The 19,319-nt window shown below is 32.9% G+C and overlaps 3 protein-coding genes across 3 annotated transcripts in view; 2 read left to right on the top strand and 1 right to left on the bottom strand.

Annotated features, from left to right (window-relative positions):
* LOC106109106 (integrin alpha-PS4-like) overlaps positions 1–6,910 on the bottom strand; it is a 12,597-nt gene extending 5,687 nt beyond the window's left edge. The window contains exons 1-14 of the mRNA XM_013290509.1: positions 6,851–6,910; positions 6,290–6,443; positions 5,906–6,006; positions 5,612–5,673; positions 5,142–5,169; positions 4,562–4,678; positions 3,831–3,914; positions 3,307–3,402; positions 2,929–3,014; positions 2,542–2,748; positions 2,058–2,157; positions 1,398–1,586; positions 888–985; positions 477–564 (exon numbers count right to left, since the gene is read on the bottom strand). Coding sequence (XP_013145963.1) covers positions 477–564; positions 888–985; positions 1,398–1,586; positions 2,058–2,157; positions 2,542–2,748; positions 2,929–3,014; positions 3,307–3,402; positions 3,831–3,914; positions 4,562–4,678; positions 5,142–5,169; positions 5,612–5,673; positions 5,906–6,006; positions 6,290–6,443; positions 6,851–6,857 — 1,417 coding nt within the window. The 5' untranslated portion in view covers positions 6,858–6,910. The remainder of the gene's footprint in view (positions 1–476; positions 565–887; positions 986–1,397; positions 1,587–2,057; positions 2,158–2,541; positions 2,749–2,928; positions 3,015–3,306; positions 3,403–3,830; positions 3,915–4,561; positions 4,679–5,141; positions 5,170–5,611; positions 5,674–5,905; positions 6,007–6,289; positions 6,444–6,850) is intronic.
* A 666-nt stretch (positions 6,911–7,576) lies between these two features.
* On the top strand, positions 7,577–12,327 carry LOC106109206 (integrin alpha-4-like). The gene is made up of 9 exons (XM_013290616.1): positions 7,577–7,814; positions 8,299–8,430; positions 9,068–9,132; positions 9,671–9,818; positions 10,042–10,236; positions 10,472–10,563; positions 10,898–11,110; positions 11,600–11,708; positions 12,240–12,327. Exons 1-9 carry the CDS (start codon positions 7,661–7,663, stop codon positions 12,305–12,307), a joined length of 1,176 nt encoding a protein of 391 aa, XP_013146070.1. The 5' UTR covers positions 7,577–7,660; the 3' UTR covers positions 12,308–12,327.
* Positions 12,328–12,330: 3 nt separating this feature from the next.
* On the top strand, positions 12,331–19,072 carry LOC106109205. Its single transcript, XM_013290615.1, has 16 exons — positions 12,331–12,458; positions 13,072–13,169; positions 13,454–13,538; positions 13,827–13,948; positions 14,114–14,189; positions 14,827–14,950; positions 15,341–15,533; positions 16,014–16,180; positions 16,870–16,951; positions 17,126–17,209; positions 17,292–17,436; positions 17,979–18,063; positions 18,253–18,376; positions 18,513–18,587; positions 18,788–18,853; positions 18,939–19,072. Exons 1-16 carry the CDS (start codon positions 12,350–12,352, stop codon positions 19,038–19,040), a joined length of 1,737 nt encoding a protein of 578 aa, XP_013146069.1. The 5' UTR covers positions 12,331–12,349; the 3' UTR covers positions 19,041–19,072.
* Positions 19,073–19,319: the final 247 nt, after the last annotated feature.

Below are 19,319 nucleotides of genomic sequence, written 5' to 3'. Positions count from 1 at the left end.
GAACTATAGATGCGTTGCCGGCCTTTGAGGAAATTGTAGGCTCGCTTCTTAAAGGACCATAAGTCGTATTGGTTTGGAAATACCGCCGAGGACAGACCGTTCCACGACGCGGCTGTGCGGGGCAGAAAGTTCGGCGAAAACCGCACGGTTGTGGAATGCCAGCCATCAACATGGCTTGCATTTGCTTTAATATGTATAGTGGGAGACACTGGCCGTGGTCCACCGTAAAAGCTACAATCGTTTGAACATTTTGACGAGACGCGGAACAAAAATCTAAACACGCAGCTTATAAATGTGTGTACGAAAAAAAGTCGGTTAATAATACATAGCTAATTTCTTTTATTAGACCTTCGTTTGCACGCACTGCTATGTAATTAGTTATTTATAGATGCGGAGTTTTTGTCGTTGTATTGAACAAGGTAATTTTTCAAAGTGAGACACCGCGGATGTCTGCGACTGTACATTGAAATGCTCACCGGCTACAATTTGTTCAGGTTTCTCGGGAAATTTCACCTCGAAACAGGATCTATATGTAAACTGATCTTTCTCTGTATTGTTACGATTCTGAAACAAAAGATATTGTTAGTCTTTATCAATTTTCTGATAATAATTGGGTTTTATTATGACAATTTGTATTTTTAATTCTTTCGTTGTTTTTTTTCCTTATCAATAAAATTGGTTATTACTAGAACATAGTATAAATCGGTAATTATATATGTCTATCTTTCTTAAATTGGATACTTACTTAAAAAAATATGACGTAACTGTTGAATTTTAAATATTTTTTTTTTCATTTTCATATAAGTGTAATTTTGTACCCTTTGTCGGTTTGTATTTTTAATGTTTAATTTCTTCAAGTTTTTTAATTCTAATTAAAAAAATCGTACCTCTTGATTAGTAAATTCCGAGTAGACTCTTAAATAAATCGTAGGAAAACAACTTAAAATGAAGACTTCGTTGGTTTCCGGAGCTCCGATCGCCAATTCTATAACAAAATTAAGTAGTTTTAATTTTTTAATCTATCTATGCTAACATAAACATGCGTAAACACACACTACTTAGTTTTGTAATTCAACATCTGGAATCAAAGTATGTATTTGAATAACTCCTTTTTCATTAACAGTACTACAATTACGATACGCTTTCGGCTATATAAAGCGTAATTTTCACACTGTTAAACTTGTAGTGTAAATAAATTTAATAAGAAAGTCTTGCGGGAAAGAAACTAAAACTACAAGCCAATTGCAGCATAGAAGTAAAGTTGCTATGATAACGGTAATACCAAAACAGAAAATTTGACAAATGTAAACAATAAAATAAAGTTTAAATAAGCTGATAACTCCGCACGGCAACAGCTAGTTTTTTTTAATTAGTATTGTACTTTTAAGTCGTTTTACCATTGCATCCGTTTTCGTCGTGGTCTCGCAATGCAGTCAAGCTGAGGCCGAAACTTCTAGACGTTTCTTGAAGCACCTTCTGTGTGTACTTAACTTCCATATTGTCATTCTCTGACAGAATATTTCTCGCCGTGTAAATGTAGACAGCGCCTTGACCGCCGTTTTCATATGGCGCTGCAATCGCCACGTCTAAAAAAAAAACTGTGTATAAATAAATGTTTTATATGTACTTAATAAAATATTTATCACAACAAAAACCAATGACAATATTGTTAGGAAATAGTAGGAAATGGAAGGAAAAGTGGGTAGTTTTATAAAACACTTGCAAAGTGTGACAGAGCTCAGTGTCAGTCCGGCAGTCCCACAGTACATTTCTAGTCACAAATAAAAAAAATAAATAGAAATTCATTATTGATCCAAAAACAGTTTTGCACAGTTAGCGGGACTGTCTCCTGAGCTAGTAATAATTGTGTTTCAGGAGGCAGGGCCTTCTTTTAACGATTGTCTTGCGCAATTTAAAATACATATTATACATTGTTACTTGTGTTAGTTTTAAAGTAATCAACAAGTTCTGTTGATTTTGCCGATCGTCCATATATATTTTTAAAATAATTTGTATCGAAATATCAAAAAATATATTAACAACAAAAATGACAGTACCATCTAATTTATCTGAATCGATATCTCCGAGGTTAACAATGGCGCTGCCGAAGCGACCTCCGACTTCTCTCCCTTTGATAGTCCTCGTTAATGTCAGCGACTAAAAACAAACAAATGAAACATAAGTATACAGAAAATGTAAATTATTTTATTACTTTCTTATTTCCTTGCTAGATGTTTAGGTTATATTTTTAGAGATAAAACACACTTCCACATTTTTTTCTTCAATTATAAATTTACTTTAAACATGATTTATAGAGTACAGCCTAACTAATAATAAAAAAAACTGACCTGAGGTCGTTACAATCGTATTTTTTTACACTTTTTAATGTTCACAAAGAAATAAGTTCCATTGTGTTACCGAAATATGGCGAGGAATACTTTCAAACAATCGTAACCAATCATGAGTTTGTACTTCGGAATCAAAATTATGGACAATGTATGAACTGGATACACTTTTATACATTAATATATATGTATTTACCTTATCATTCGGCATATAAATATGTACAGCGCCGATATCAGCATCGCTGGTATCTTTAGGTACATAAGTCGGAGCAGCGACTAATAGAGAATGGCGGTCGCCAGTCAACTGCAGCGTGCAAAGAACTGCACCAAACAGAGTCCCCAATCTTGATTCCGAGTCCAGAATCGTCTGTATATATTCCCCATTTTCTTTATAGAAGAGTAGCTGAAATTGTTAAGATTTTAGAGCATAAGAGCACAAACAAAAGGTTGACGTTTACTAATCTTTGGAATTACCTTTTAATAAAGAACTCCCATTTAAGTATCCAATAGATACTTGTTTTATTTTGTATTCAGATATACAAAGAAGTGCATTTATAATAGTCAGAAGTAAGATATATGTTACCTGACCAACTCCATTGTTACCATACGGAGAACTAATAACGTAAGTTATTTCGTCAGAAAAAAAATGACCGCTGGCTATTCCGTAACCTGAAAATAACAAATAAAAATTAGTAAAGTCAGCTAATTATGATAGCTAATGTTTTTATGCTTTAAATATTGTGTATTTGACATTTTACTGATTAATTTTACCAATAAAATATGTCGAGATTTATGTTAAAAAAACATATCGACGAATTGAGTACCTCCTTCTTTTGGGAAGTCGGTCAAAAAACCAAGCGGGATAAATAGTCAGATACATTAGTAGCTATCTATTAAAACATAGGTATATGAAGTCTTGGGAGTGTTTCACTTGTTTGTTTTGACAATAAAGTAAACTTACCAAAGTTGAAAAAAGTCTTGTCATCCGCTAAATGTGAACTTTGAGGCGATATTAGTTGTGGGGAGTTAGTTATATTTTCATATTGTATTACTCGACCTGAAAATTAAAAATTCAATATGCATTTTTAAGATAACACATTCATTTAACTATGCTTTCTTTAAAGAAACTATTTACTTATATGCTAGCTTTTGTTCGTGGCTCCGTCCGAATAGAATTAAAAAAGTAGACTTTACATCTATGCTAAATTTAATAGAGATCAGTTCAAACGTTAAGACGCCAAACTCCAGCAAACATCCAAACTTGCCCAAGTAAGATATTCGAAACAAAATGTTTATTTTCGGTAACAATTGGTGACGCCATTTAAGGAAAACATGAGAAGCTAATTTTACAATTGTACTTAACAAATAATACAGAATTATTAATATGATTACAGAATACTAATAATTATTAATAAATCTATTCTTCCTTCTTTCCACATACTATTCTTAAATAATGATGGGAACGAATAGACATGTTTATTGTACCTTTTGCAATTCCTGGACCACCGATTAAAATGCGGTCATTTTCAGTGATTTCAATACTCCACCCGAATGTATCCATTCTATGACCTGCAAAGTAAAAAGGGGCTAAGGGCCTGTCCCACTAAACTGTAAATTGTCTGATAACAATCCAACGTGTAAAATATGTGATGGAAATAACGAAGTTTGTTCCCTTATCTGACAGTGACGTCATTTTTAAGCTATCTGAGCTTCTATCAGCTAGTGGTGAGACTGGCCCTAAATAAAATACATTCTATACCATAATCTAGGCCATCCCTATAGTGGTTGTGTAAGATTTTATTTTACTAAACAAAATGGCTGCTCAAATAATCCATATCTATACTTCTATACTAACATAATAAAGCGTAAATGCAGACTGCTTCGCGGCGTAGGATGTCAGCAATCACAGCATATTTTTGAATAAATATTCCTTTAATAAAAACCCTACACTTACGACACGCTTTAGGTTATATATTTTCACGCTATTAAACTTAGGGCGTAAATAATTTGGATAAAACCCTAATGTGGGAAAGGGACCATAAACTACAAGCTGACATCAAGGAAGCAAGGTTTCCATGGTAACGGTAATTGTAATCCAATGTCTTCAAGGACTTCATTGTCATTTGTGTATAATAAAATAAAGTGTATAATTTCACGCGGATGAAGCCGCACGGGAACAGCTAGTGTTTAATACATAGTCATGTTTAATAACGTACCGTAGGTAACTATATCCTTAAAACGGTCTACCTTTAACATCTCAGGCATAGCGATCGTTTTACTGCCGCCTTGGAAAATCTTCGTGAAACATTTTCCAAATGTACCGAGAACCGTACCTAGAAGTTAATAATAGTAATAAGATACTTTAAATTGTTATTCCAATAACTAAAATTGTATTGAAAAAGCAGTTACAACTCAACGCGGAGAGGAACTGCGAGGAAACATAAAAATGACAGACGAACTGATAACCTTATTTTTGAAATCGGTTAAAATAAAAAAGTGCATATAATCCCAATAATAACTAAAGATATATTCTTAATTTTTAATTTAAGGAAAACATTTATGAGTCTGGAAGTACACCGGTAGAGGTAGATCTAAAAAAAGATGTATTGCGTTAAAGGTGACATCAAGATGGGAGTGATGTCTGAGATGACGTATGATAGTTATTTGGAGGATAAAAATCCGTTGCACCTTACGGCATTAGGATAAAGTAGGGGAGATGATGATCTATGATTACAATTATTGATATTGTAAAATGATTAAATAATTTTATAGCTGACATTTTAAACTTTTACTTACCGGCCTGGACTGGCCGTGGAGCGCAGGTCTGAAACATATTTCATGGTGTTGAAATTTTCATACGTTCTATAATTTGCTAGCTGTTGCTCGCGAATTAGTCCGCGTGAAATTAAACACCTAAATAGCAAAAAATATAGCCTTGTTACTCACTGATAACGTAGCTTTTAATGGTGAAAGAATGTTTGAAATCGGTCCAATAGTTTTTGATTTATTTCAATTCTTACAAAGAAATAAAAATACAAATCTTTCCTCTTTACAATATTAGTAAAGACAACTAGAAATTTTTGTTCGTTTCTTGTTAATATCAAAATTTTTAAATTAATGGATTTAAAATGGAACATTTACAAAACGAATATTCGATGCATTGTTCTACGTTATGTTCAAGTATTTTAAATACAATTATACATAAACAATTATATTTTCATTCGTGTAAAAGGTTATATAAATATTGATTACATCGAGATAGTTACCGTATAAAAAGATTTCCCCGTCTTAACTGTTGCCCCGAGCCAAGGTTTCGTAGTGTTGTCATCTAAAAAGATTGTTACAAAAATGTAATGTTAAAAAAATGACTGGCTGGAGAGAATATGAATCGGATGACATTTGTCAAAAATGATGCAATTGCTAAGGATACAGGTTATAAAGAAATTAACATAAATCCAAAAACACACATGGAGTAAAACGGTTGAAAAATATTAACCTTGCTAGTCAGTAAAGGAATATAATTATTATTCAATCTTGATAATAAAATGGTAAAATGCTACCTGTTAATATATTGATGTTATCTCTCATTAAATTGTCTTTGTCTATGTCATAAACATAAATGAGTCCTGTAAAGTCCGCCATTGGAGCACTTATCACCAATCTGTAGATACAAATAAAGCAACATATTATAATATAAATTAAATATATCAAAATCTATCTTTTTCTTCAAGGAACTCGTATTTTTTTTACTTTTTTTCCAACTCGAAACTTTATAAATTTTCCCATTGCTCTTATTTAAAACAATTAACATATTTAAGAAATTTTGACTCAGTTTAGTAGCTTCTTGTTTAAGGCTCGCTTTACACTTTTAACACTTTTTTTATTTCTGTCGTTTCTAGTGCGATTTCCTATGCATTTAAATGTAATTAAAATATATGTTTTACCTTCGTATGTGTGGTTGATATGCGATGCTATATCCGAAGAATGAATCATTAGATAAATACGTCTCTGGAACTATTGATTTCATTGACTTTATATGATATAATGCAAAGTTTGGTATAACGAATATTTGTACTATAACAGCCGTCCATTTTGAATCTGAAACAAAATTATTTTCAGTAATGAATTTAGTTGAGCAATAATTGATAATAGATGGCGCTGATAACAGTTGTAAATATATTTGAAATAATTTAAAAATAGGAGCATGTTTTGATTTAATATTGTAATTTTTTATAAGGAAGTTTATCTAAGGAGACAACATAACATTTGTCTAAAAACATCGTCATCCACTTGCCCTTATCTCTCTCGGAGGATCGGCAAAGTATGTGCTGCTCTTCCATACATCTCTATCAACCGTCATATCTGAATCCACTCCTTTCTTAAGCATATCCTCTTTCACAAAATCCATCCATACTTTCTTCGGTCTTCCTCTACCTTTGTAGCCATCCACATTCAATCTTAACACTTTCATAACGTTCCATATAATTGACAGATAATTTACTTACAATGCATCCTGAGTTTAATTAATGATCTAAATATCGCACTGACTGTTGACGCACATTTGAACTATACTCATATGCTTTAGGGATAATTGATTATTATATTCTTTTCCTTCCTCTACATATATGTTTGTCTGATAGATGTGAATTTAGGTACTAAAGTAGGATTTTTCGAGTAAAAAAAAACCTACTTCTTTCTTTGCAATTTACTGTTTCAGCTAGTGTTTAATAGGCGAATTATCTATGGTGAATTATCAGCGGTAACTGGGTGGCCGCCGACCCGTCGCTTGGCCCAGATACCGCTGGCGAGATGCCGTAGAGCTGGACCTGCGTGAGCTAGAGTCGATCGACTGTCAGGCGACGACACAGGACAGACGATGCTTGCGCTCTCTCGTGTCGGAGGCCAAGAGCCACTTCGGGTCTCTGCGCCAACGCAGTAAGTGAGTAAGGCGAATTATCCTTTTTAACCTAATACTTATCTTTTTTAAAGTTATCAAAAAACCAGATTTAAGCATTTGTTTACACAGGTGTGACACTTTACACAGTTAAGTAATATTATAAAGGTAACTTGTACCCTTTCGGTCCGAAATATGTCTTTAAAAGAAAATGTTATAAGTAAAAAAACAACGATAACACCCATAAAATATTTAGTCTTTGATAGTTTTAGTGGTTTCTTAATAATTGCGTGTTCTAATATTACTCATGATTTAGTTATTTTTGAAACAACGGCAAACGTATACTCAGTACGAAATACATAACGAGGACAAATGTAGTTTGCGGTTTTAAATTTAAATACTTCTACAAAAAACTTTTAAAATGTTTACTAAAACATTTGTATTGCTTATATTAACAAATACGGTACTTGGGGCGCTTTTTCACGAGTCATCACTGATACAAATAGAGCCACCAGATGATATTGAAAATATGGCGTTTGGGTTTTCAATAGGTTATCAAAAATCAGGACAATTGGGTAAGTAAATATATTTGTAGTTTTTTTTCGATCTGATAAGAAATTTAAACATATTTGTAAAGGAAACTGGCTCAATTAAGTATGTAGTCAACTGCAATTTAGCCTCGAATTACTCGGTTAGGATGTGGGTGAGCTGATATTACCCCAAAGAGATCTCGAATCTTAATAATTTTAGTGTTATATAACCTAATTTTTTTGGTGTCATGGGAGAAGGAGTGTTTCGAAGATACACTGCCCTCTGGGAAAAGATTTATAGAGATTTGACCCACTACTCTCGGTGGCCATTTTAAAATGAAATAGAAGTGGGTTCCGGGATCTCCTAGAAACCAGAAATTAACACATATTCACTTAAAATGAATCATTTTGTAAAGGAAGTCTTTGGCTTCTGAAAACAGGAATCCTAGTTAAGTCGTGAAATACTAATTGATGCAGTCATCCTTAGTGTGCAATTAGGGTATTCTTATTCTTATGATGATTGTTTTAGTGATCGGCGCACCGTATAACGACTTAAACGGAGCTGTATACATATGTACTATTGAAGATATAATGAATGACAAACGCGTCTGTCAAAAGGCTAACATCGACGTGGAAGGACTCACTGTAAATTCAACTAGAGGTAAATAATTTTACTCTTCACAACAATCCAGATAAGTGGTTAAAGATTTTATCTTCTTCTTCTTCTTAAAGTGCCATCTTCTTCCGAAGTTCGGCGATCATTAGGGCGACTTTCGTTCTTGACACCGCGGCTCTGAAGAGTGAACGGGTGCTTTCCATACCACTGGCGTAGGTTTTTGAACCAGGACGTTTTTCTTCGACCTACGCTTCGCTTTCCGTGGATCTTGCCTTGTACGATGAGCTGCAGTAATTCGTATTTGGCATTTCGTATTATGTGATGTGTGTGTGAAAAGAATTAATGAAACCACTTATTTGTAACTAATTATTGTAGTAACGGTTTTCGATTATTTACGGTTCAATGGAATCGTTCAATATTAAGTTATATCTATATAGGAAATAGATCAGATTTTAAAGACTGTTGATCGTAATAAAGTCAAAAATAATTCAGCCGTTGTAATGGTGATATCCAAACAAACACAGGACACAGACGACCTGATAACCTCATTTTAGAAATCGGTTAAAACCACAAAAAGGGCAAATAAACCTAGTAATTAACTTGATATGAGTATTCTCAATCATATGTTTCTATTTTTCACACTATAATTTTGATGAATTTCATGCTCTGTGTTTATGTCCAGAAGATTATCCTGATCGCCATTACTGTCTTGGTGCATCTATCGCTGCAACTGACGATTATTTTTTGGTAAGTTTTTTGAAGGTTTTTCAAGTACGACTTAATTTGTTCTATATCAGGGGGCGTCCACGATGTGCCACTAGCTCCCTCTATCCTTTTGCAAGTATATTGTCTTATAAATTGTGTTGAGTACACAGTGTCTATACGCTAAATTACGATACAATTTTTTTCCTCTTTCAAAATTGTAAAATAAATTTCGGTAAACTTGTAGTGACTTAATCTTAACATTAGGTGATTCAAAATGTAAAAACTCCCAATTCTATTTAAGTTTCACTGAATCACAACTTTAAAGTAAATAAAATTGCCTTTGGTAGCGACATTTCTTTGTTAATAAATTATTAATATTACAATTGCGAAAGTTTAGATGGATGGATGATCAGAGTTTGTATCCTAAACAGATGTCTATGAAATTCGGCATAGACGTAGAGCATAATCTGGAAGAACACAGGCTACTTTTTATCCCGAAAATATTTACCGTTCCCTTGGGATACGTTAATGAAGATATAAATTTTATAAAATGGTTTGCTTTAATAACAAATTATTACAGACTTGCGCTCCGTTTTGGAAGTCTTCGTATGATAAAATTGAACCGGGAATTACCTCTAGCTCGTATGGTACTTGTTTTATGTACAATGGAACTGCACATCTTTATAATGGACCTTACGAACAATACATAAAAAACAAGGTCAATAGACGTAAGTAATAGTAACTATAGGATTTAATACAATTAAAACAGCCAGATAGCTAAATAAGTGTTTTTAAATGGCAATAGATGGCGGTAGTAGTATTAGTGTTGCCATTGTCAAAACAATTGCACCATCATATGTTTACATTAACATAGTTAAGTGGTAAAAAATAACAATAAAATGGCCGAAACGAAGTGCGCCTTAAGTTTCATTTGATAGATTTATTTCACAGATTCTTTTGGAAATGGACTTGGTTGGACTTCGTTATACGATCAAAGTAACAATTTGATACTTTTATCCAAGATATTTGACAGAGGCCACCTCAGTTATATTTCAAGCGAAGACCCTTTAAAGCCTTCATGGTCAACAGAAAGCCTCACTAGTACTGCGAGGTTCCAAAGTATTGCTAATAAGTTCCGTTATATTGGTGAGTAATGCATAAACACTATTTATTTTATCAGTAATTATACTAATATTATAAATGTGAAAGTTTAGATGGATGGATGTTTGTTAGAGTTTGTAGCCTAAACTACTGACCGGATTTTGATGTAATTCAGCATACACGTAGATAGTCTAGAAGAACACATAGACTTGTTTTTTTTAATTCCACGCGGTCGGAGTCACCGGCAAAAGCTAGTATAACATATTTTTATCATATTCAGGATCTGGTCTTGCTTCGGGAAAGTTCCTATATTCGAATACAAATCAAACGGTGTATGCAGTTAGTATGCGAACTGATGACACATATGGCAAGGTTAGTACTAACTAAAAAATACCATTTTTTTGTCACAAGATTGGTAATAAGCAGACGACTTGATTGCTACGCATCTTTATTCGAAAGTTTACATGGATGGATGTTTGTTAGTTTGTACCCTTAACTGCTGTTTGGATCTCAATAAAATTTGGAATAGATATCAAGGAAAGTCTGGAAGAACACATAGGCTACTTACTTTTGTTTTTTTTTTTAATTTTTTTAATTTTTTTTTAATTGATAATAAACAGAAGACAGAAAAGTATAAAAAAATAACACCTTTTTCTTCAATCACTTCTTTGTCAGATAAGAATTAGAAGTATTTAGGTATTTGCAGATATTATTTCTAAAATATAAAAATAAAAAACTGTATTTGGTGCCTCGTGTGAGTGTCGACTCTGAAATGGTCAACACAATGTTCGGGTCGGCGATGGTCGGCGCGGATATTAATTCCGATGGATACACAGAGCTCGTTGTGGGAGCGCCCGCGTATTACGAAGACGATGCGTACGAAACAGGAGCATTGTATATCTATACAGGAGGCGATTTGGTAAGTAGCACTTAGCTGGTTAAGTTTTTTTTGTAATTTAACTGTTTTTAAACTCCAACTCTATGTCCTATATTGAAACCTGTTTGCTCGCGAGTGAAACCTGGTTGGACCATAATGCAACATCTATCATATATCTATACTAATATTATAAAGGGGAAAGATTTGTGTTTTTTGATTTTAAAAATTCTTTCATCATTAAAAAGCTACATTATCGCCAATTAACATAGGCTACATTTTTAAATTACACATGGAGAAAGTCGCAAGCAACAGTTAGTCATAAATAAAAAATAGTAACTCTGATCGATTCTGATAATCCGATGGGAAGAATAATAATCGATAAAGGATATCTTTATATTTATTTCATCATTCATCATTTATATCGATAGGATACATTTATTTATATAAATGAATGTTTTTATGGAAAATAGTGTTTACAAAAATTGTAGCTCATTTGAGAATTTTATATTTCTTTCCATATTCAATGCATAGGAAACTATAGGAAGTAGGAACAGGACGCGGTTGATTGTTGGCAATAAAGTGGGTGCGAGATTCGGCAGTGCTATTGCTTCGACTGATGTCGATGGAGACGGTTTTCCAGGTAAGAGCCTCTTAAGAAACTTGAAAGAGTAATTACTTACTAAAGATTTTTATTACCAGCTTCTTCCATTTTGCTAACAATGAACAATTCCAATCGTCAATGATACTTTTACTTAACATTATTCTATTCAGTTCCTAACATTAGCATGTACAATCGCGGAAATTCGCGGTGTTTCACTTACGGCAAATTTGCCTTGTACTTGTACAAACTCCGCCTCTTCCTATAAATAACTAATTAAATAATAGTGAGTGAAAACGAAGGGATAATTATTATAAGGAACATGCTGTGTTTTAAATTACTTATAGACTTATATTCGTACAGACACATTTATAAGATGCGTTGTATTGATTTTTGTTCCGCGTCTCGTCAAATTATTGTAGCTTTTGAAGTGGAACATCGCCAGTGTCCTCGACTGTACATAGCTTGCTTGTTTTGCTGCATAATTTATGAAGAATGTTCTGAATTGTCTGATGCAATACTTATTTGCTGGTTTAAACTTTTTTATAATAATCAAATAGAAATCATTTTTAGAGTTAATTGTTAGTGCTCCTTACGAAGACTTTGGCGTTGGAGCTGTGTATATTATATATGGAAAATAATTGAACAAGAACTGTCTTAAAAGCGATGACTTCATAGAGACGATGTCTTTGTCGCAGTTCGTGTCGACTCAAAGATTACAGGACACTGAATATAAGTCTTTTGGAGCCATGCTTCAAATTATCAACGATGTAAATAACAACGGCGCTGATGGTAAGTTTTATGGATATAATATACAGACCTAATTTGTAGAATTTGTGAATTTACCAAAAGATAAATAACAGTGGTAGAGCTCACTTTAACATCTTCGCACTGTAGGGTCGGCTCGCCCTCCGCAATACCACGACCACACAGAAGATAGGCCTGAAGAGAGAGCATTCCCGCGTTTCGTCTGAAGAATGTGGTGCCGGAGGCACAAATTTAGTCCCTTTCCTGAACCAACCTTTTCTTATAAAGAAAGGTTTAGATGGGAAAGATTTGACGGTGGAGCAGACGCATAGGAAGGGGAAATATCCTCTTTATGTTCCTCTCCTCCTCCGTCGATCAAGGGTAGGCAACGCATCTGGAATTGCGGATGTCTATGGGTCAGTCGCTTCGCCATTTTGGCCGATTCAGGTGGCCGCTTGCTCGTTTGCCACCTTATTGTATTAAAAAATGTTATTGTCATCTTTCTTAATCCCTTTAAAGACAGACATTTTTTTTACAATTATTTTGACAATCAATGCATGCGAGAAATCTATTGAATAACGCACTTTTATGGTGATTGATATTAGTAAAGTAACAATTTGGAATACTAAATTAACTTCAAATTTACTTTTGTTTAAAGAATTAGCTGTGGGATGTCCTGAGAGTTCTCGCGTAGTTATGTACCTAGGGCTTCCTTCGGTTGACGTAACTGTTTCATCACATCTTGTTGGTGACCAGGTAAGGGAAAACTTATCAACTACCATACTCGCTTTACTGCCTTCTTAATAATTCCACTTTGCTCAAAACATTATAGTTTATGCCATCTATATTTTTATGAGATAAGGTTTCACCAAATTTAAATTGTCTGATAATAATCAAAAGTGTGAAATATGTGATGGAAATGTCTCATTTTGTTGCCTTAACTGACAGAGACATCATTTTTAAGCTATCTGAACCTCTATCAGCCAGTGGTAGGACAGGCCCTTATTGTTTTATTAACATAGCTCGTCATTTTATTCTAGGTAGTACGAATTAAGGCAAACAATTTTACGGTTCGTGTGGTGATTAATATAAATGTTCATGAAAAGCCACTGGATATCACCGGAAGTACGTATATCAGAATAGTTATAGGTTTTAACACTCTTATGTAAAAAAGTTTATAACGTCTTTGAAAGCCATGAGGTACACACATAATAATCACTAATGCTATCTTATTAAGATCCTCGAAACCACATGTTAATTTTATTTAAATTAATTGTCAATAGAAATTGAAAGTGCCAGTATAAAAATGTTGTTCACTATGTCCTGTCTATATATTTTTAAATGTTGTATTTAGATAAAAAAAATGACCAAAATGTCGTCAAGTAGTATGTAATCTTTAAAGTTTTTTTTCAGAATTATTGATTGTAAACAGTGTTGTGGGCGATGGCGTACAAATTAGATACGGACAAGAATTGCAGAATATTAGTTTATCTCGAAATAATACAAAATGCGAGATTGACGTTGATATTGATATTGTAAGCTTATTTTTTAGTTTTTTTTAAGCAAATAACATTTAATTTGTCGTTTGCAAATGTACCAACTCGGTAAATTTGTAAAAAAAAAATCTTTAGCTATTAAAACTAAAATGTATTTACTTAGCTAATCAATTGCTCGTTTATTCAGTTGTTTATTTTTTTCAGAGTAACGATGAACCTGGTACTTACAAGTTTAAGACATCAATAAAATTAGACGTGACAGATATGTTTCAGAGTGCCGGTAATTAATTACTTTTAAGTACAAATTTTTGCCCGCGACTTAGAACGTGCTGAATTAAAAAAAATCTTAATAAGTCGCCGATGTATTTTTCTAGACTATTTTTGGCCTTTCTTTCATCGTGACCTCTTAAGCCGATTTGAAAGTACATATGTACAGTCGGGGAAGCAACTTAAAAGTTACATTCATTTGAACATTTTGACGAGACACGGAACAAATGTATGAAAAAAAGTCGGTTAATAATACATAGCTGGTTTCTTTTATTAGAGCTTCGTTTACACTCTCTGCTATGTAATTAGTTATTTGTAGGAAGAGGCGGAGTTTGTCTCGTTGCAATGAATAAGGCAATTCTTCCTGAAGTGGGACACCGCGTATTTCCGCGACTGTACAAATGGAAAAACATTCCATTTGAGCTTTCGCGTTCATAATATTAGTATGAAGTTATGCTAATACTTTATATGAAAAGTTTATCAACTGGCATTTTAGGTCACTTAATTGGACTACCATGAATTTAAGCAAAATATTGGAAAATTGTTCGAAACGAGATTTTAATCTGGTGTACAAGCAAACAATTCGATTTAAAAAAGTAGGATGTCTATTCAATTTTATGATATAAGATATGTGGGATACATTTTTTCAGAATTGAATCCGACGTGGGTGTCAATTTATCCCGAAAATCCTACGTCATCTCTGGACATTGAGCGACGATGTTCAGGAGAGAGTTGCTTACCGCAATTAAATATGGCACTAGAATGGTCTGGAAGGTAAATTATTGTAATTTTGTAAAATATTAGATATTTCAAATAGTTTACCAAGATATTATTAAAAGATATATGTACTAAGGACAGACGAGTTAAAATAGTAACGATTTTACCCTAAAGACTGTAGTTAGATACTGTTTAGTTGAACATGTTTTGCATTTTGGAAACCTATAGCATATTTCAATGTTAATATAATAGATGGGGCATTTTTTAATCGGTGACTTACTATTACTATAGTTTCACTAATCTTTGCATGCTATGTTTTTGTAAAAATAAAAATATATAATAAATTAATTGAATTGTCACCCTAACTTCCGGTAGACTCCGAGCCCCTCAGTGTGGACGTACAGTGAGCTGGTGATGAATAGAATAACCATTATTTGTCTAAATTAGTTCACCATACAAGTTGGGATCTACGAAATCGGAACAATTAACAATGCGGTTCAAGAACCACGGTAACAATTCTTACATACAGACGTGTGTGTATGTGAGTGTCCGCGGCGCGCGCGCGGGACGGAACACTTGCCAAGAACAAGACGGCACGTACAAATGTTTACTGCCATTGCCGATAAAAAGGAATGAAGAGGTAATCTTGCTCTTCTCTCTTTCCTACTCCCGTAGGGCACAACGGGTTTTCCTCCTCCAAATAACTCTATCATCCGTCATCTTAGTCACTCCCTTCTTAATAATTCACTCAATACATCTCTTTCTAGATCTATCTCTACCGGAGTACCTCCACACTCATAACTAACAATCTTTCATACGACAATATTATAAATACGAAAGTTTGGATGGTTGGTAGAGTTTACAGCCTAAACGGCTGAACGGATCTCGATGAAATTTGACACAAATATAGAGCAATCTGGAACACATGCCTTTAATTCCATTCTAGTCACAGGCTAAAACTAGCGTTAAATGTAATTAACTATGATCCAGATTCTATTTTAATTTATCTATTTCTTATCCGATAATTTTGCAGAATTCTTTCTCCTGCTTTTACATTACAATTACAATATAATTCTTTTACACAAATTTTATACAATTTAAATAATGTAAATGTTTCCAGCATATTTTAACAATACCTATAGACATGAGTAGTCCGTCAAATGATTTAAATATATTAGAGGTGGATGTTACGTTCTACAATAGTAGTTGTGTTTTACAAACGGAATATCAAGAGTCGAAGATCATCGTACCTTTAGAGTTGAACACCGAAGACATTGCTGTAAACGGGTATTTATCTTAATAATATTATAAATGCGAAAGTTTAGATGGATGGATGAATGTTTGTTAGAGTTTGTAACCTAAACTGCTAAACGGATCTCGATGAAATTTGGCATAAATATAGAGGATAGTCTGGAGAAAACATAAACTACTCACTTTTGTTTTTTTTTTCACGCGGACGGAGTCGCGGGCGAAAGCTAGTAAAATATATTCTATTATTTAAATTTATTGGCAAAAATACAGAATTCATAGAACTTATTAAAACATAAAAAGGGAAAATAAAGTCAGTTCTCGGCCAAAAAAAGAAAGTTCAGCTGATGCGGCCACCAGCTTAACATAAGGCCGCGTTGGTTTTCAGCCTTCCCTCTCTTTATCCCCACTTTCTATTCTATTTTTTTAAATTACCTAATAAATATTGCTACAATACAACTAAGTTATTGCTGAAATAATTGATATTAAATTATTAATATTAATTAATTATTGTACTGATCATAATTTTGTATTAGAAAAGTCTATTCTTTCTCTCTTGTTTCTTACTATATTTTAAATGCGAAAGTTTAGAAGGATGGATATTTGTTACTGTTTGTAGCCTAAACGGCTGAAAGGATTTCTATAAAATTTGGCATAGATAGAAGATAGTCTGGAAGAGCACTGACAGAGTCCGTCTTAATGTGTGAATTGTAATGAACGTTTTCCAGTGCGTCACGTGATCGAGTAGTGACTGACAGTGACGTACTCGATAAGACAGTGGAAACTTGTGAAAACGCCCACGAATATAAGGTAAATATTGCCTAAAAATTACTATACTCATTTAATTTTTTTCTATGTTAAATTTTAATTAAAATCTATATGTTTAATATCCGTTCTTAAATATTAATATCTTTCAATTAATATATGAATTTATTAGCTCTAAGTATGGTGAGGGAAAAGAAAAATGAATAATTTCTTTTGCAGATTATAAACAATGGCAGCGTATTGTGGAAAAATGTTCGCGCTATTATTAAATGGGAGAATCGAACCTTTATTAAAGAAAGTAAAGTGAGTTGTGATTTCTAATCTCGTTTTTGATTATAATATGTGTTTTTTTTTTAATAATTCTTACTTATCATTTTCAATACAGATTCAGATATTGCAAACTTCTGTAACTACCGGCTGTGTGTTACAAGCCGGTAATGAGGAAATAACACATACGTGTGTGTTTAACTTGGAACCGAATTCGGTATTTAAGATAATTCCAAGCATAGTAATAATGGAAGAAGATGTTGGTTTGTACATAATTATATTACTGATATTATAAATGCGAAAGTTTATATGGATTGTTAGTTTGTAGCCTAAACTACGGATTTCGATGTAATTTGGCAAAAATGTAGATAACAGTCTGGAAGAGCACATAGACTGCTTACTTTTGTTTTTTCTTTTAATTCCACACGGACGGAGTCGTGTGCGGAATCTAGTTATTTTATTAATTAACAGACATCTTGTATAAGATGACTTATGTATGTAATGTAATTTTCAATGGTTATTATTCAGTTTAAAGTCAATGATAATATGAATGAATCTGGAACTTTGTAGATTATTAATCTACAAAGAAAGAGGAAAGGAAACATTATAAAGAGGAAATAATTTTATTTTTACATGTATTTAAATAACTTGAAAAACTACTTGGCCAATTTCAAAAATTCTTTCACCGTTAAAAGGTGACTTATCAAGGAGTAGTATAGGCTAGTTATTTTACCACTTTTTAGAGCCCTGCGGATGATGTCGCGAGCAACAACTTGTTTAGATATGAATTGATTTTTTTTTTCAGAGAAATATCGTGTAGGAGACACACTTAATATATCCTCAAGTTTAGAGTTATATTTGCTTCCTACGGAAATAAAGAAAGAGTTCACGTAAGTTCTAACATTTCTTGTTAATCTCCTTATCATGTTACATAATATCGTCCCCACAACAATAATTAAGTAAATATGGCGCCATACCAAAATAAATCAGGTCTTGTTAAAGTAAAATAAAACCTACTTAATGAGTTTATCGGCTTACTGTAAATGTTTTTTTGATGATAGTTAAAATTGTTGTTTCAGATTAACTACAGTTATAAAATACAACAAAGAATTATCAATTGGACAAAATAAGCCGTTAATAATAACTATAGCTGTGATAGTGGCTTTATTAATATTAGCGGTAGTTATTTATATTCTACGTAAGGTAAGTAAAACATTCTACGACGTTTATATTTATAAAAAAAGCATTTTTTTTTATATAAAATCTCTCAACATGGCATTATGACATCTCTAAAGTAATGTAAATTAATGAAAAACTAAAGAGTAATTACAATTTTTAGATCGGCTTCTTTAATAGGAACACAAAAAAGAAATTAATACAAGAGAAAAGAGAAGATGAATTAAGAAAGAGTGTGGTAAGTGCGCTTTGATTAAAAGTAATTTCTATACATATGAGAATAATATGTGAATTTGGAATATATTAGTTTAAAAAAAGAATTAAGTGCTTACAACAGTTTTCCTAACAGTACTAATTTTAGTTTTGTTTAGTCTTGTTGATATAAGATATAAGTTCTTTTGTTAATGATGGCTTTGCTTTTTTTTGTGTGCGTTATAGAAAAGACCGGCGCCTTCTGGAGCAAATGAAGTCGGTACGAGCTCTGGTAGCACAGGAATAAAAAATGTAAGAAGTCAACACAAAGCAATTGAGTCCTTATGATGTTTTGGGATAAATTATTTTGATTGTTACAATGTACAATTTGTTCCAGAAAGCAATGCAAGCAGAAATACCATTCAAGCCAGAATGTGAAGATATAGACGTTTGTGAAGAAGACAATCTTATCATAACACGGGAAGTTGAAGTTCATTAGAAGATTTATTATATAAACAATAATTAATGTAATTGTTGTCAATCATTTCAAGTCCTTTACATGTTAGTTTAACAAAGAAATACCTTCGAAAAGTACCATTTTTTAAGATAATTGCGTATCACGACCATCCTCGTAAAATTTGACATGGTTAGTTGATGCGGAGAATAGTTTTGCTTTTTACCTACATGTATTATAAGTACATAGTTATATACGGTCATTGAATTAACTATATCCCAAATAATATTATTCTTAGTACAAGATATTCTCTTCAGTCTTCAC

This window comes from Papilio polytes, unplaced genomic scaffold (assembly GCF_000836215.1).
Source record: "Papilio polytes unplaced genomic scaffold, Ppol_1.0 DF821289.1, whole genome shotgun sequence".
NCBI lineage: Eukaryota > Metazoa > Arthropoda > Insecta > Lepidoptera > Papilionidae > Papilio > Papilio polytes.
This window is presented reverse-complemented; position numbering and strand designations above follow the sequence as displayed.

What these genes read in the sequence shown, in the direction of transcription:
- LOC106109206 (XM_013290616.1), top strand. Translation starts at nt 7,661, where the DNA reads ATGTTTACTAAAACATTTGTATTGCTTATATTAACAAATACGGTACTT. An exon ending in TCAAAAATCAGGACAATTGG is followed by an intron (nt 7,815 to 8,298) that starts GTAAGTAAATAT and finishes TGATTGTTTTAG; the next exon opens with TGATCGGCGCACCGTATAAC. An exon ending in TCTATACAGGAGGCGATTTG is followed by an intron (nt 11,111 to 11,599) that starts GTAAGTAGCACT and finishes TTCAATGCATAG; the next exon opens with GAAACTATAGGAAGTAGGAA.
- LOC106109205 (XM_013290615.1), top strand. Translation starts at nt 12,350, where the DNA reads ATGTCTTTGTCGCAGTTCGTGTCGACTCAAAGATTACAGGACACTGAA. An exon ending in GCCACTGGATATCACCGGAA is followed by an intron (nt 13,539 to 13,826) that starts GTACGTATATCA and finishes GTTTTTTTTCAG; the next exon opens with AATTATTGATTGTAAACAGT. An exon ending in AATAATGGAAGAAGATGTTG is followed by an intron (nt 17,437 to 17,978) that starts GTTTGTACATAA and finishes TTTTTTTTTCAG; the next exon opens with AGAAATATCGTGTAGGAGAC.